Genomic DNA, 17,873 nt, shown 5'->3' with positions numbered 1-17,873 from the left:
ATGTCACTGCTCTTGACTGTGTTTTCTGTCCTGAAAAAGGAAAGATGGCTTTGAATTTCTGCCCAGCTGCATTGGGATTCAGACTGCCTGTGTGACTTCAAGCAGGAGACTAAGATCTGAGTACACAAAAAGATGTGGGTGACAAAACAGGATTTACAAGGGAGAATACCGGTCTGGATTATCGCCTTCTAGGGATGATTTATGTGTGTTTAATCAGCTACTGCAGTGACACATCCCAAGCAGGCGGAAGAGAGGAATTCACAGCTACAAACCACTTGCGGCAGGAATCCAGCAGTCCTAGCCAGACTGCTGAAGCCAGGCTATTGCTATCAGAGAAGTGTGTTCTTGGAGAGCAAGAAAATAGTTAAGAATTTTGTAAGACAATTATTCTGGTTGCACTGAGGAAGAATATCTTCCTGATATTTATTTATTTCCTGGGCGTTGGTAGCCAGGGCCTAGGCCTGTCATTTCTTCAAGTGTTCTGTTAAGGTGGTTGATGACCACTGGGTAGGTTCTCTCTGGTTTATTTGTATCACCTTTCAGTATGAAACTGCATGGCAGTTATGTGGCTCTCCATTTCCCCAATACCTGCTATCTGTTCCTGGGTCAGGTGTAGTGGTAGCTGCAGAAACATTGTCTTTGTTTTGGGCAAGTGATGAGGTGAGATATGTTAAATGTGACTCATGCTTGTAGCATTATAACCACATACTATGTCTGCTTGCTTCCATGGCTGGTTTTGGGGACACGTTCAAAATAAAAGGGTATTAGGTTACGTTTTAAATTGTGTCTTAAAATAGCAAATAGGAAGATGAAATCCTCCTAAGGAATGTGATGATCAAGTTTAGCTATTTAGATAGGCAGTACACGGGTTAACACCTTTAGTTCACACTATGGCACTACGGAGTCCACTACTTTTAAAATACAGAGAAGTATCTCAGAGTTTTTTCTATCATGACAGTTTCTTATTTGAAGGTCTTTGCCTCCTAAGCTTCTTGTCCTGTTTAGAGCTGCGCGCACTCAGCTCCAGGCCTTTTCTCTTTAACATATCCCATGTAAGGTCAACAACAACCATTTAATGGTGAGGGGTTTTTGTTTGTTTGTTTATTTTTTTGTTGTTTTAAATCTGATTATTTTGTTTGTAGCAGACCTCAGTTACTTCCTTCTGGACCTACCTGAGTCGTCATCTGAGTGAGGTCAATCTGTGCCATATCTGTATAAAGCATCAATGAACAGATGTTAAGATTGCCATGTCTTAGGAAGTTGCACGCTTTGTTTTTTCTTTTCATAATGTTTGAAAGATGATATGAATTACGGCGCTGTAGTGGCCCACAGTTTCTGGAATGTCTGTGGTTTGGAAGGCACAACAGGATTTGATGACTTAACATGGGCAAGCCATAAAGCGTTTGGTTCCCTTCTCATCCAGCAGTCATTTATCTACCATACCCACCTATGAAGAGGTACATCTCCAGACTGAAAATCTGTGATGAAAGTATAGCATCATGTAGGAAGAAAAAAAAAAAAAGAAAGAGAGAGAGAAAAGAAAAAAAAAAAAAAAAGAATTGTTCTGTTTTTGTGAGGGTTGATTCAAACAGTTTGCATTTATAGTGGAGAAATCACAAGCTAACACCATCCATCCTTCAGAATGCTATGGAAGCTGCAGAGGGACACGGAAAGGGAAGTGGAACTGAGCTGTTGCTCGCAAACATCATTTTAGATTTTGGCTCAAGCTTCTGCTGTAAGTGATTGTGATAGTAACGTGGAAGTCACAGAAGAACTGATCTAGAAATTGGTGGTAGTTTTGGTGTGGTCACTGCTTCCAGAACAAAGTGTGGCGCCTTTATGGCCAATTCATTGTTGCAAGGGGATTTTCTGGAACGCTGGGGATTTACTGTTCCATATTACATGGTAGCGTGCCCAGTATAGAGTGAGAGCTTTCTACAGGGACTCTAATTTAATATAATTCACGGGGAGTTATGATATGTGTCTAGAAAATAGAGAAAAATCAAATGCAGATGAGAAAATGGAATGTTATATATGGTAAAATAAAGAAACAGACGTTGGCTTAATGACATCAGCAAAAAGGCTTTCAACCGAGTTCCAGGGCTTGAGAGTGTTAATCTCATTAGTTTCAAATTATTACCCAACTGTCAGTTCCTGGACCCTTATGGAATCACAGAAATTCATGTCAGATACTGAATAGGGCTAGAAACTTTAATTAGTTATTGAAAAGTAGCTGCAGTTTCTTTTCTTATATGAACTCAGTTGGTGAGATCTACTATACTCAAATACTGACTAGCCAAATTCCCTTTCAAATGGTTGCCTGTCATTTTGCTGCTGAAGAAGTCCAGCTTTTTCCGTAAAACCTGAAGATGTATTTATCTTCAGCAGGGATTGCAGTTCCTGCCAGTGGAATCCCAGTAGTTCTGGCTAATTGTAATGTGGCTGCAAATATGTGATTTCCATGGAAATTAAATTAGTCACAGGATTTTATTTTATTTTTTGCTTTTTCTATATTGATGGCTTTGCTTAACATGGTTGCCAAACATATGTATAGTTTTTCTTTAAACTCGGTTACCATTGGAGTAGAGTATTTATAGTGAACTGCTCATATACGGATGTATTGCTTTTCTGGATGAAGCAGGAAATGCTTGAGATCTTGCCTGGTTAGTCTCTAATAACAATTTCATAACAAAATTATGAACCATACATAACTCATGACAATTGTTCTAGTAATAATTTCATAGCAAAACCTTGCTTCGATACTTTTTAAAAGTTTTAATCAAATGGTCCCTTAGTCTGTGCAAATTGCCATTAGGTTTACCAATGTTTAAAACACTTTTTAAGAACTTTTGTGTAATATTATTCCAGGGTGGGATACAGTTTTTATGATATTTCCAGAGCCAAACTTGTACAGGCAGTTCTAGTTCTGACCCTAAATCTTAAAATATTCAAGTTGTACTTTTTTTTTTTTTTTTTTTTTTTTTTCACATGTGACATTCAGTATTTGAGGGCATTTGTTTTGGTTCGTTTGTTTGTTTTCCTGTTGCTAATATACTGTGAGCTTGAATTTACTCAAGTCTAAGGACTGAAGGATGCATAATAATAATACTAAATTAATGTAACTTCCATTTTACAAGTAATCTTACTGGCAAACCAGGGCAGTCTTTCATTTATTAGACACTGGCATATGAGTATAGGAGGTATTAAGAGTCTAATACCCAGAATTAAAACAATAAAACTGCTGTATTCCTAGATGATTTTAGGTATATCCAAGGTGCCTAATGCCTGCTGAAGTCAAAGTAGGCACCTAAGTATACTAGAAATATCCTGCTGATGGCTGGTGATACAGCTTTGGTATGCAGTAGGTGCAAGGCAGCAAGGTGTCACAGTCTTGAAAATACTCATCTGCAGTTGCTGTGTACCGTACTTTGGGAGAATGTACGTTAAGCTGTGGAGGCTAGGGAGTCAAGTAATCTCTTTAAAAACTCTTTGTTTGACTCTGCGGTCAGTAGTGGTGCCTGTAAAGAAGTAAATTGTTTCCAAGAAATGTAATAATTGGCGTTAACTTTGAGACTGTTACCACAAGGTTCATCAAAAAGCACTTATACATGCAGTTGAACTGTCTTAAATAATTTAGCTAATATGACTAAGTAGTTCATCTGATGCAATCGCATACTGTATTTTCAAAATACAGTTATATGCACATAGCATACATGTATACTGAAGGTTTCAAATTGCTATGGGAAATGCCAGTTTGAATTCTTTCATTGGCTAAAAGCATGAAGAAACATTGAAATGCACGATCACTTTGATCAGAGCATACTATTTAAGAACATTTAGTATTCATGTCAGACAATCAGTTCTGACAACCCAGTCAAACAGTAGATGCACCATTTAGATAACCTCATTTCTGTGTATACACAAAGTTTTAGTGTATATTAACCAAGTGTAACTCATTTGAAACTTACAGCTATTGCTTTCTTTCCTTAACATGTTCTCACATGTTTATCATTTGTCTGGATTAACTGTGTTTCTGCTAAATGTTTCTTTTATTATAAGAATAGTCAAGCATGGTCTTGTGAGTGATGTGCTGCTGACCTGCATAACATTAAAATATAATCCATGTTCTTTGGATTTATTCTTACTTTTATTATCTTCCCTATGGGGCCTTTTTTTTTTTCTCATTAGCTGATCACTCAATGAAGGGTTTTGCTGAGATATTCATAAATGTCGAACATTTTCCCCTAATCTTTTAATCTTAATTTAGAAGTGAGTAAAGTATATTAGTACTCTAATTATGCCTTCTAGATGATTTATGAGTATAAAGATACATAATATCACAGAAGAGTATCAGTAGATATCATATTATGTCATTATCCTATTATACTTGCATTTAAAATCTGATTGCAAATGTTAATAGCTTTATAATATACAATTATGTATTGTTCTTAACTTAAAGGACTTTTTTTTTGGTCTTTCTAGGTATGGCATGAACTGCCTCATTCAGTTTGAGGATTTTGCTAATGCCAATGCATTCCGCCTCCTACATAAGTACCGTAACAAGTATTGCACTTTCAATGATGACATTCAAGGTAATAAACTCTCTTCTGTTTTGATGTTTTTAAGTCAAAAAAGTAGATTTTCCTGAGGATTTTACTTCAGGATGTCCATTATGGTGTCATGTTTTGCCTTTGGTTTCCTTGAGCATGGTTTTATGATGAGCTGTCTTTGCTCTTAACCTCTCCCCTTATTTACTTCCCCTCTCATGCTTTATTTAGATGTTCACTCTTTTTTTTTTTTTTTTTTTTTTAATAGTTCAGTGTGTGAATAGATTTCTCGTATAAACTATTAACTTCAGATCTTTGGGAAAATGTCAAAGTTCAAGCCTGGACTGTACATCCCTCAGTGTTTTTTTTATCACTCCAGTGACAACTGATCCACTGTCTCTCTCTGTGACAGAGCTTTCTTGGTAAATGTCAAACTTTATTTCAGTTCTGAAACTGACAACTCAGTTAAATACCTTTCTGAGTTGCATTGCACTCCCAAGGCTGCATTCAATTTTAGAGGGAAAATGACTGCTTTCCCATCTGAGTCATTTGTAGCAGAGGACAAAAAAAAAGATGTAGGATGAGAACAAAAACCTAGAGTGAGGAAAGTCAACAGCAGAAGGTAGAGCTTGTGTGACTGGGCTCTGATGTGACTTTTGGGGTTTTGCCTAGGTTTGTAAGTGAGGGGGATTGCCTCCATGCTCAGCCTAGACAGGCCTCATATGTACCTTCGCTCACAAGAAGTGAGATGAGCTACTGCTTTGGTGTCTAATTTCTTGTTAGAAAAAGAGCTCTAGAAAATAACTGTCTCTAGGAACTTCAGCCCGCTCACTTCCATCCCTGCCAGCAGACTTGAGTTCAGAACTGGAGAGAGGCACCACAGGTAGGCCCTGTGCCTTTTACTGCCTCTTGCCCCCTCACGATTTCATGGGTGAAGGGAGGTCCTCTGTATTGGTGAGATCAAAAATGGGAATTTAACCCTCTTCATTTCTAGCAGTTTGCAGTGACACTTCAAGTCAAGCATTAGGTGCTTGAGTTTTTTGGAAGTCATTCCTGAGTCATTCTATTTCAGGGACTCATGCATTCCTTAGAAGTGCAGCCACATGGAGTCTTTACATTTATTCAGTTTCTGTGATCTAATTTGTGGTTGTGGGTCTCCTTGCATTTTCATGAATGATATTTGGGACTTTCTGGTTATCTCCAGCCTTGATCCTTGTTTAGCTTCCAGCAGGTGAAAGCAGATGCATTTAGCCTGCTCTAGCTCTGACATTTGTCCTTGTATCTCCATAAATACCTTCAGCATCTTTTTTGTAGGAAGTCATCTTTTCCCCTAATGTGGCAGTAGAATGACCAAATATAGTTATCTTTTCTCCCTTCTCCCTCTTTCTGTTCCAAGTTTATAAAGCCTAAGGTTCTCTCACCTTGACAACCTTAGTGGTTGGTACTAGCTTCTTTAGCAATCCTTCTTAGAGGTTCTCCATTTCTAAACGGTGTGATTTTTTTTTTTTTCCAGGCTAATTCAAAGACTGTCTTTCTCTGTTTCCAAATTAAGTTTTCTAGCCCTAGAGCAGTAAACCTGAGATGTAGCATCAGGACAATGAAAGCAAGCAAGGAGAATTTTTTATGTTGTTCGCCATCTTCTTATAAAGATAGTGATTGTGCAACATATTAAACAGAGTTTCTCTTAGTCCAAATATTTGACAAGCCAAAGCTACTTCAAGGATAGAAATAAATTAGTTTTTCTGATGTTTTGTAGAAAGTCTTGCAGCTTTTTTCACGATCACAGGATACCCAGATGACAGATTCCTATATATCTTAGTGATACCTTAACATATCTCAAATCTTTAAAAAGTTGATATATGATCCTGACTTTTTCCAGGCACCATAAAAAAAAAAAAAAAAAAAAAAAAAAAAAAGAAGAAGAAGAAGAAAATATGGCAAGCTGAATACCTATTAGCAAGTAGTAGCTTGGACAATTGCAGTTGTTTTCCGTTAGCTCGGAGCTATTTGTAGGGCCATGCCCCTAACTGATGCCACTGCAGAGCATTTGCCATAGTATCTGCCAAAACACTGATTGTATAAAATCACTAAATACTGGCCATTAATCTCCTTACGATTGGTGCCTGTAGGCACATTCAAGAATTTCTGGAAACAGTTTTGTCTCCACCACATCCTTTTCTTTGGAAAAAGCTTTGTGACTTTTTCTATATCCCAATTCTGTACTCAAGGAAAAAGGATTGAGACCAACTTCAATAGCTCTGTATTAGAAAGAATAATGAAATTACTCCTGTTTTATCATTCTAGAGAGCATCTTGGTTTTTGGATGGGTGGTGAATTTTTCCCTCTGTTATTATGATGATTTTTTTTAATTTATATTTTTGGAATATTTTTATGATCACAGTAAGTGATGTTGCTTTATAAAAAAATACTTCTTATTTTCTTGGATTCTTGCTTACTTTTATTCTGACCATAGGTCAGCTTGTTTCATCTTTTTTTCTCTGAAACGCGGAGGATACGATTTTTGGAAATGAGAATCAGGGAAAACCTTGTGTTTAAAATAAATCCCTTTATCTATCTGGCTCTCTAATTATTAGAGAGCATTCTCCAACGTTGGCGTGTTTTTGATAGTAATTTCATGTATGGGAGAAATATTTTATGTTTGGAAGTATTTAGAAATATTTTATGTCAAGCTTTACAAAAATTTTAGATGTCTCATTTAAATTAGGTTGATAACTTTAGTTGTCTCCCAATATATTTAGGAAGGAAGGACCATAAGGACAGTTTTCTTTAAGATATGAGATTTTTTTTTCCCCTCTCTCCAAGTTCTGCCTTGGAATGGACCAATGCCAGAAATGACTCAGGGCTTGTATCTCAAAACAAAGCTGTTTTTTTTAAGGTTGAAGATGTTCTCTGCTTGGTGAGCCTCCCTGGAAGGAGGCAGGATGAAATCGATAGCTTAGGAGGCTGAAAATCCCCTTGGAGAAACTAACCTTTACCATTCCCTGCTGCATGGATGATGGACAAATCTCCTTAATATTGGTTTAAGAAGAAGTCACAGGTGCAAGTCCAGAATTGCAGTGTCGAAAATCCTTAATCCATTTGCTTAGCGCCTAAGCAGGTGACAGGTGGTGTGTGGGCTCGGGAGCAAGCTGGGTGCCTGCAGTTGTGTTTCTGCAGCTGTGGCAGGATGGGTGGCTTCACACCTTACTCCTGAGTGCCTCTGCAACGCAGAGCAATGCTTCATAGCCATTATAAAACCTAGCTGCGGGCAGAACAGGATGCTGTAGCTCTCCCTTTCCACTCCCATCTGAGTTTTGGTGTGCCTGTTGAAAGCGTTTTTGCTGCTCAAGCACAGTCGGTGGCTTAAGGCAAGTTTCCACGTCTTAGGAGCTGTGCATTTATTTTACATGGGTCTCTCAACACTCATCGCACGGTAGTTGTTTTTAGTCACTGCAGATGTGGACAAATTTGAAATGGTGGCATAAATTTCTCTAGCCTTTCTGCCTCTATACAGGCCAATTATTTCAGCTAATTGTTTGGATTTTCCCCACCCCTGTACTTTAAAATCGCCTCAATGGAAAACAACAAACTTTTGCAGTACAAGTCAATCTATATAAAATGTTTCTGTGTGCAGTATAATTCTGTAAGTTTTTATTTTGGCATTATAGCCCGATTTCACTGTGCAGTGCTTCCCTCCATTATGGGCACAGAACCTGTGTTTTATGCCAAGAAAAATAATTTCAATACAGTGTAATTTCTCCATGCAAATAACTTCAGCGGCCATCATGACTTTAGGTGTCATTTGTTTTTAACAGCTGTACTGTTTAATTGCACCAACGTTTTATTAAAAACAACAGACCTTAAATAAAAATGTAGAACACATGCAATTTAAGATTTTTATTTTATCTCTCTTCTGTGTTTTGATCTAAAATACACACTAAGTTTTTAGCAGGCTGACATTTGAATAATTAGGAAAATTATACCTGAAAGTTATGTTATGACCAACTTAACATTAAGTCAGTGCAGTTCTCACAAATCTGAATTTCTCTGTCAAGTGTTCTCCTTTTTAACAATTATTTTTAATGTTAATATTGTAAATGATTCACTTAGTATCTTGAAATTCCAGTTCTTGAAATCAAATTGAAAAAAGGTTTGGGGTTTGTTGTTGTGATGGGCATGGGGGTCAAACATGTTCTCTGACCAAAAATTTGGGAAAAGCTGGTTATACAATATCTAATAGCTCAAACATTGATATCATGTCTGAAATTCTGATGCTAAGTGAAAAGAGTACAAAAATTCTTTCCTAATATGAGGTGAAACAGACCTTGGGATTTTTTAAATTTTAAAAATAGAAATCCTAGCAAGACAGATACTATAGGGTTCTGTGAAATGCATTTTTCTTCCAGTAAATTTGTCATATCAACTGTCCATTACTTGATAGTAAATCTACATTGAAATCAACGTGCTTTCAAGTAAATTCCCTGCTTTAGTTTTTGTATGCTTTTCCTTGCACACATACAAGGACATGAACATACGAGGATTCCCCTCTTTCATTTTTTCCTCATTATGGGTGAAGAAAAATCCTGTCTCATCTTGGTCCTGGGCAGCCTGCTCTGGGTGTTCCTGCTTGAGCTGGGACTTGGACCCGATGACTGCAGAGGGCCCTGCCAACCTCAGCCCATCTGTGACTTTGTTCTGTATCCCTTTTCAAAGATGCCAAACGTTTGCTCTTTTAAAAAGGCTCCATTTCTCCTTTCCTGGAAACCTCCCTTCTTTGCACTCTGTGCTGCAGTGTAGGGCAGAGCATCAGGCCCTGTGTGTGTTAAGCTTTGAAAAGTCAGCTTAATCCAGGGAGAGAGCTTCCAGCTTTTAAACGAGTGCCCTTTTGCTTCTCAGCAATGCTAGGTTGCTTCAGCCCTTGCTTACCTCCACACTGAGAGCAGGGACATGGGCAGTGCTGCACCGTGCTCAGGGGAGGGAAGCAAAGTGAGTGGAGAGGAGTCAAAGCCATCGCACGGGAGTGCAGCTGAACGGGCTGCATGTTGGGGATGAGTCTGGAAAGGGCCTTATAAAACAGCAGAGATTGGATTTGCATGGGATGTGAGCTACCCACAGCCTTCACCCCACGAGTAAACGAGATCACACCCTTTAGGTAGGATATTTGCTCTCATCTTTTCTCCCAGAAGGAGTAGAAGAGGGGAATGCATTTTCTTTTTCTGGCACTGTGTTATTTGGAAGAATGGCACTGTTGACATATGATTTCCATTATGTTGTGTATTGAGAAATAGGAGTCTTAGTTTTACTACTTTCTTATATTTTAGTCAAGAATGAATAATTCAGATTTTAGGATGTGCTGCAAAGCTTCCTCTCCTTCTGTTTGCTGGCTTTTAAAGATGATGTAGAGAAAATGACATGAAGGAAATTCTCGTATTTGATTACATTTTTAAAAAACTTTAAATAATGTACAAATGCTTCAGTGCTATAAACCATTTAATTCTTATTCAAGTTAAACTGCAGACAATAAAAATAACTTCTCCATCCTTGTGTTTTGGGGCTTTTTCCCTCCTTTTTTCCTTAATTGTTACATCTGCTGAAAGAAGACTGCTCCAAAGTGTTTACACTGTGCCAACCCCAAAAAGGCTGCGGTCTCTAGGATTTCCTGTGACATATTCATGCTCGATGACACTGCTTACAGTACCAAGGAAGGCTAGAGCATCTTGGACAGCATACAAAGGCTTGATTGAAAAAAATAGTGCACTTTGAAATTTCTCATCTAAATGTACACCTCTTTAGAAAAATACCATCCTTTGATAAACCTGCTCTGGTTATTCTTCTAGAAATGCTGTGAGAACACCTTTAACAGTGTTCATTTTATTCTGCACACAGTGGGTTTAACCTGTGCTCTGTGGGAGAGGGAAGGAAAGAAGCTTCTCTCCTTCGTACAGCGATGACAGTAGGAAAAGCAGCGAGATTCTGTTTCTGAGCCGTAACATTCACCAGAACCGGTGGGGCTTTGGCAGTTGGATGGGAATTGCATTTTGATTCTTCTCAAAGACTCGACTCGGTATTCACGGTGAAATTTAAGGTCATGCCATTAGTCAGAGCAGTTCCGGTTAAACAGATCTGCCTTTCACGTGGCCAGCTTTCCCCTCTTTCATGAGGAATGAATAAGGGAAGCTGCTGATGAGGAGTGATGACAGCTGCTGCCAGCAGCAAGCGGTGATAGAGAATTCAGTGCGCTAATAAACGGGGCCATTATGCTTTCTAGAGTCAAATGGCTGAATAAAACCAACGTAGAGTAGTTTTAAAATACCATTTTTAGGGCAGTTCAGTGCAAATGGTGATTCATGAGAAACAAAAACCTTTATATATTAATAGCTCTCCTAAACTTCGTTCTGAATTGTGCTGATAATGAACATGTGGGTAACAGTAACTCACATACCTTGCAAATAATTGGTGCAAAATTTGGTTGACTTTCAACATAGTTATATATTCATTTTTTTTTCATTTCTCTTTTTCCTTAAAACACAAAATGGTATTGTAGTAAAGTGTGTAAAAGTCCTCTGACTGCTCATACATAATCGCAGTTCATTTTTCAGCTAACAAACCTAGCAGGACATCAGCCATGAAGATAAGCATGATCCCAGCATTCCCATTCACTATAAATTTACAGGGTTTCATTTTTTCCTCCATTGCCAGAAAGTGACTTGAAGAGCCACTTCCCCAACTCTCCAAGAGTGCTTCTGGTGAGGTGACCATGACTTGTGGCCACCTCCTGCCTGACAGAAGGGATGTCAGGGCTGGAAGCAGACTTCTTTTTCAGGAGGCCAGATCGATGGTTTTAAGGATAAGCCATGTTATGTCAGCTTCTTCCTTCTCTCCTGCAAACACAGCTGTGTAACATAAAATAGAAGCAAGCACTTGGCATCCAAAGAGAGGATGGGGTTTTATTGAAGGTTATGAGGATTGTTTGGTAGAGTACCAAGGGAAACTGAGAAGGCGGTCGGACTTCTCTGGTTTGCCATTGTTGGCCTTTGCCAATTTGGCACTTTCCAGAGGAAGACTTAATTTTGTCTGGGAAAGAACCAAGCAAACTCTTGGACACTGTGGTGGGGAAGTGTCTCAGCCTGACAGTTGGTGTTCCTGAAGCCGTGCCTCAGAGGAACCGTTTTTTATTTTATTTTTTATTTTATACTTTTTTTAAGAAATGTAGGAGAAGAGAGTAAATGATCTCAGCTCCAAGCAAGTAATAAAAATGACTAAAAATGACAAATTTGTATGGTCTAAACATTAAGTGGGCTAAGAACAAGGTGTCCTGTATTCCTGATGATCGAAGGGAAAAGTCATAATCACAAAGCACATAACAAACCATTTCAAAGCTCTACAGACACACTTTTTTGAACTGTTCAGGTGGGCAAAGTGACTCTACAACAAACTTCCTAACTTTAAAACATTTTCTTAAATTTTACTATTATTTTTTTAAGTAGCCATTTATGAAACTTAGATAATCCAACCTATAAGCCACTGATTCAAAGCCAGCTTTCAACACACAAATGTTGTCTTTTTAGGAGAGGTTTACCTAGGACTGGGTTCCTTCCTACTGCTGTTCTTTCAGATCCTTAGCTACCCGTGTTTGACACTTAGCAGCTTGTGTGCCCACAATATAAAGACCTGTTTTGAGCATCTTCTGGAGTTCAGCATAGAGGTTGCTGCCAGCTGAGTTTTAAACTTGGCTTTGCTTGTGAGAAAGACTTGTGAATAGCAAAAGCACATCATGCAGGGGAGCTGCATGTTGAAGGCAAATGTCCAATGTGCAGATTCTGGGCCAGGTGCTTTTGGAAGGTTAGTCATACCTTTTTCACACTTCAGAAGGAAAAAATCTGTAGCAACGTGAGCTGTCCCCCCAAAAGCAATGAGGTGGCTTGTAGGTTATTTCAGTTAGTGCCATGGTGATCAGAAACAGACTTTCAGGATCCAGCAGATCTCCTCGCATGTTACCTCAGGTTTCTCAAAATCAGTTTATAGCCTTGGGTCAGTCAATGACAGCCACTGCCTGAAGAAGACTTCGCTTCTTATTCCCAAAACTCAATAAGGGGAAGTTCGTAGGGCTCTCGTTCATATTCCTGTGGTTTGGCTCTCTCTCAATCAGATGGGCATCGTAAGTCTTCAAGGAGTGTTGAGACCCATTTTTTCCACTTTGAACCCTTAATTGTTAGTGGCTGATACGGCTTTTTAAGTCCTGATGAAATCAGTGCTGTCTTCTATTGGTTCTTCAGAATCACCTCTAAAAAAAAACAAAACACTTTTAGCAAAACTTCTATGCTGGAATCATCTACCTCACCACCCTATCCCTGTCCATAGGATGTCTTTAAATGTGAACTTGCTGATAACTGATCTGCTTTCTTGGGTGTATTTTCAGTATTTACTGGATCCAAGTTCCTTGCAGGAATACGGACCAGTTCTTCTGGTCCATTTTGTGCCTCTCCTTTAGTGACAATGACAAAATGACAATGTGTGAAACATGTAAGATGGGTACCTGAAGTTGGTATCCAGGAAAGAAGGCCTTCCTCCTCCCAGTGGGCTTGGCAGGGCAGAAGGTGTAAGTGGTCTGTGGACTGGAATAGCCAGATATCAGGCGCTGGCGACTACAGCTGTCTTCAGCATGACAGAAGCTGACAGCTAGACTCAACAGTGCCAACAATTCATCCAAAGTAATGAGTGTAGATTTGGGTGCTGCAATTCAAGAAGGATACAAAACAAATGGATAAAGTCCAGAGGAGAGAAACGAGTGATGAGCGTTTCAGAAAGCAAAACTTTCTGAAAGAGTGGAGGAATTGGGATTGTTCCCCCTAAGAAAAGCAGGTTGTGACACCGTTAGTCTTCAACTACTGGTGTCAGGTTTTCCAATGATAGGTAAGACAAGAGGCTGAGATAGAAGAGGAAAAAATTTGGATTTGATATTTTCAACAAAAAGCATATTGAAGCACTGAAACAGATTGCTGAGGACATTGCAGAGGTTCTCAGAAGGAGACAGAAACAAGGTAGAAAAAGATCTGTCAGAAATAACGGAGGTATTGTCCTGTCATTGTGAACAAGTTTGGGTTAGATGCCTGCTTGAGGTCCCTTTATTGCCCTACTTTTTATTATTAGGTGTTTCTCACAATGAGGACCAAAATCTTTCTATTCAAAGACAGACAATTCTTGTTCTCTGTAGTTTTGATTTAAAGAAAGGCCTCTACAGGCTAACTCATAAAACTAAATTTTAACCTTTTTTCCTGTGGTGTAACTCAAATATAGATTTAAAAGGTGCTTCTAATGTTTTAGAGGCTGATGAATTGAAACCTCTTTCACAGTGGACTGGAACATTGATGGTTTTCAGGTGCAGTAGGAGAGTCAGTGTCTTAAATAAGCTGGTCCTATACTTTTGGTTCCCTTGGCTTCTCTGTAAATGTTCACAATTTGCTTGTCTACTCTGACAACCTCTACGTGAGAAGTGAAGGTTTTTTACGGTCTTATAGCCATCACAGGATTTCCATTTCTCAAGAAAGCTGAAGAATTGTTGCCTTCTGTAGGATCAGTGCAGATATCTGTTTCAATAATGAGACCATTCTTAACTTCCACTATCTGGAGTCCTTCAAAATGCTTCCTTCTGTGCTGTCCCATCCTTTCCTTCTGAAAAAGAGAGTAACTAGAATATTTTGTAACAGTTTGATTGCACCAGTCATGACATCTGTTCAGTAGAATTAATCAATCGCATTTTAATGTTAACTTTGAAGACCTGCATTTTATTTTCACAAAAACAAAGAACAGAAAATTCCGGTTCCACTGAATATTTTCATATTAGCCTATGTATTTATATCTTTTAGCTGAAAGATGCTGTGAAAATATTTAAAATATATGACTAATTAATGCAATTAATTAATTATTTCCAGACTGATCAAAGATAAACTTTTTTTTTTCCTTTTCAGGAACTGCATCTGTGGCTGTTGCAGGTCTTCTTGCTGCTCTGCGTATCACTAAGAACAGGCTATCAGATCACACAGTGCTTTTCCAGGGGGCTGGAGAAGTATGTGCTTTTACACAGCAGAAATTCTAGTCTGAAAATTTTTCACAGAATCACAGAATTTCACAGAATTTTCTAGGTTGGAAGAGACCTCAAGGTCATCGAGTCCAACCTCCAACCTAACGCTAATTGACAAGAAGATTAAATGGGTGGAATGATCACTAAGGCCTGCTGAAAGTTGTTTTTTAATTTGAACATAAACTTTAAAAAGTCCTCTCTGACCATCCAGTGAGGCCTCATATTTTTTATATGAAATTTTGTGGAGATCTATTCTTAATTACTTCAGGTTTTAGCTCTTCAGCTGTAAGTTACTGAACTGCTCTCAATATAAATAAACAAAAAATGTTGGAAAGATGAATAAACAGGCAGCCAAATGAATATCAGGCAGCCAAAGAGAATTTAAGTGAAATACATTTACCAGTGTCAGTGTTACTTAGTAAGAAGCAGTGCCCCTTTGATTTTTCAAGTCATTAAATACAGCTCTTTAGTATTCTGTATGTCAAGATCATGTATTTCTGAAAATTTTAATGCACATTTATTTTTTGATACTAGTTTTTCAATATAAATTTCTAAGCTACTGGCACACAAGTGAAGGCTGTATTTATATACCAGATGACAGACACATTGTAGATGAGGAAAGTCTGCTTTTGAAAAACATTATTCATAATCACAAAACCCCTTGATAGGTGCAGTAGAGTAACTCAGCTTTGTGTAGTCCAAGTATTTTTAATTAGATTCAAAATTTGCAGCTACTGAGATCAGGTCTGTAATTTTCAGAATTATTTACATCCATGTCTGTTGTATGTCAACACATTTTTACATCAAGATTGTCAGTCTCTGGAGTTTCTTCCCATTTTTGTTCTGTGTTCAACAGACATGAATCTATGGTCTAATGTTTTATTATTATTTTTATTTTGTATTATTTTATTAATAGTAACAGTAATGTCAGTGTGCCTGTTGCTGCAAAGAGATAATGGTAGATATCATTCCAGCCTGGGAAGCTCATTCCTAAACAAACTATGTATTTCCTAAATAAAACTACCTATTTTTTAACTGTTAGGTAGAAATAGGGGAATCACACTCACTTGATTCTCAGTGAAACTGAATAGTAAAGAACAAGAATGAGAATTGACCCCATTAAAATGTATGAGTTAGTAATCCAAAATGCTGAGTGGTCTGTTGGTTCATTTTGTTGCCTGCTTTTCAGTCAATACCTGTCTTTGGTGTGTTGGATAAAACATAAAATCCAGTAAGAATGATACGTTTCAGCAAAATATTGATAAGTGATTTTTTTCTTGCCCCTGCTTTCACTGGGAGCACAGCCAAGTCTAGAGTTACAAAACACATGAACAGTAGGTAAAAGGAGACTTACCTTCTTGATGGACATGTTAAAGAAAGATAAGGAGCAAAAATCCTTTTAGGACTGTATTGTACTTTCTGGCATGCAGTGTGGTTTTCCTTGGTTTAAATTGTGAAATAAAAATCTAATGAACAAAAAAAATATTCAAAGCGGAAAGAATATTTAATTATTTTGGTATTGTTATATGGAATAATATTAGTTGTAACATTACAGTTTGTTTATGCTATCCACACTGCAAAGGCTGTTAAGATTTATCTATACCTTCCAGTATGATTTCTAACTACCAAATATTAGTATTTACTTCATGAAAAAATAATTCAATTTTATTGTTAAATAAAATTAAATAATTTATTTAAAATAATGGTTAGAGGAAAGAAGTCAGCAAGGGATTTCTTTCATTTCTGGTTTCATATGCTTCTTTTCTTTTTCCTTCAGGCTGCGCTGGGGATAGCAAACCTCATTGTCATGGCTATGGAAAAAGAAGGAGTATCTAAAGAGGCAGCTGTCAAAAGGATATGGATGGTTGACTCAAAGGGCTTGATAGTGAAGGTAATACAATTTTCTTAGAAACTTAATGATAGTTATTTGCAGTCTGTAGATAAAGGCAAGAGCATATTCTTTGTAAAAACAACTACAGCAGTTTCTCCCTCTTGACATAGCAAGCAGTTTTTCTTTTCTAAAGCGTATTAAATGACTGACAGACTTCACTGTTACTTCAAGGGGAGTATGATTGTGCCTGGAGTTCCTGCACCATTTCTGTTAGGGATGATCACACAATAAAGAGAATTTTTCAGCAGTTCATTAAAATGATATGTAAGGAAAGAAATGTTCAACTCGTGGGGTTTAATATTTCCCATGTTAACACAATTATTATTTGTAAGCATAGTCTTGTATGAAGATGCTCATATATATGCTATTAGGATAGCATTCAAGATTCTTTTAAAAGGAGCAAAAATATTTTTGAAGGGAATATTTTCCTGGTGTTGCAAACATGTCATCCTTCTGTGAGAACTGAGATGTATTGCATCAAATAGCTTCTATGCACAGCGATATAGCTCATGTTGCAGATGTTGCGGTCTGCAGTGCTATCAACACTGCTCAGAATTTGAAGTTGCTGAGAGACTTCATCAGTCACCCTTACCTCATTCCTTCTGTGTGCCAAAATAAAGAAACATATGTATTCCATGTGCCAGAATAAAGAAACTGGTATGTTTTAAAAGGTGGTTATGTATTTAATAGTTTGGGAGCTACTTAAAAGAAATATATGAAAGGCTCGTTGGCTTTGCTTTTTCACCTTATATATTGGTTAGCTTTGTTTATGGTGATCTTTGTTCATGCTGCAGTCGTGCTGTGTTCTTTAGCTCTCTGATATTTAGGGTATTTTGTAATTCACATGACTTTGCATCAGGAGCATGCATTCTGCAGTCAATATCTGTGCTGATTTATTAAACAGCATCACAACACCTTTCACTCATCCTGATACAGGGAAAAAAGTAGGATCATAGCCACTGAGATGGGAAAATACTGTAAAGGTCATCTTGGACACCTCTTGCATAAAAGTAATCTGATCAGAAGAAAACTGGAACTTGCTACTGTGTAAGATACAGATGGTCTTCTGTTTGCTTGTTTGTTTTTTTAATGAGTGTTTTTAATGCTTTTGGTGTTCATCTAATAGTTGTAATGTACTTTGACACCAAACACAGATGAATGTATCTTGTATCTATGTATCTTTGGCTGTTGAAACTTAGAGGTTGCCCAACAAGAACGATACGTTGCCCAATTTCCTCCTCTGTAGGGACAGGGAATGTGATTACAAAAATAATACAACTGGGCTAAAATCACCTCCTGGTGGGTGTTACAAAAATTGACAGACACGAGCAGAAATAGAAGAGCTTCACAGACC

At 37.8% G+C, this 17,873-nt stretch overlaps 1 protein-coding gene across 1 annotated transcript in view; it reads left to right on the top strand.

The window, feature by feature from the left end:
- The window catches only part of ME1 (malic enzyme 1), a 174,680-nt gene that overhangs the window by 135,286 nt on the left and 21,521 nt on the right, over nt 1-17,873 (top strand). Inside the window, exons 7-9 of the mRNA XM_084285261.1 lie at nt 4,483-4,592; nt 14,516-14,613; nt 16,406-16,519. Of these exons, the coding sequence (XP_084141387.1) occupies nt 4,483-4,592; nt 14,516-14,613; nt 16,406-16,519 (322 nt within the window). The remainder of the gene's footprint in view (nt 1-4,482; nt 4,593-14,515; nt 14,614-16,405; nt 16,520-17,873) is intronic.

This window comes from Netta rufina (assembly GCF_964035555.1).
Source record: "Netta rufina genome assembly, chromosome: 3".
NCBI lineage: Eukaryota > Metazoa > Chordata > Aves > Anseriformes > Anatidae > Netta > Netta rufina.
This window is presented reverse-complemented; position numbering and strand designations above follow the sequence as displayed.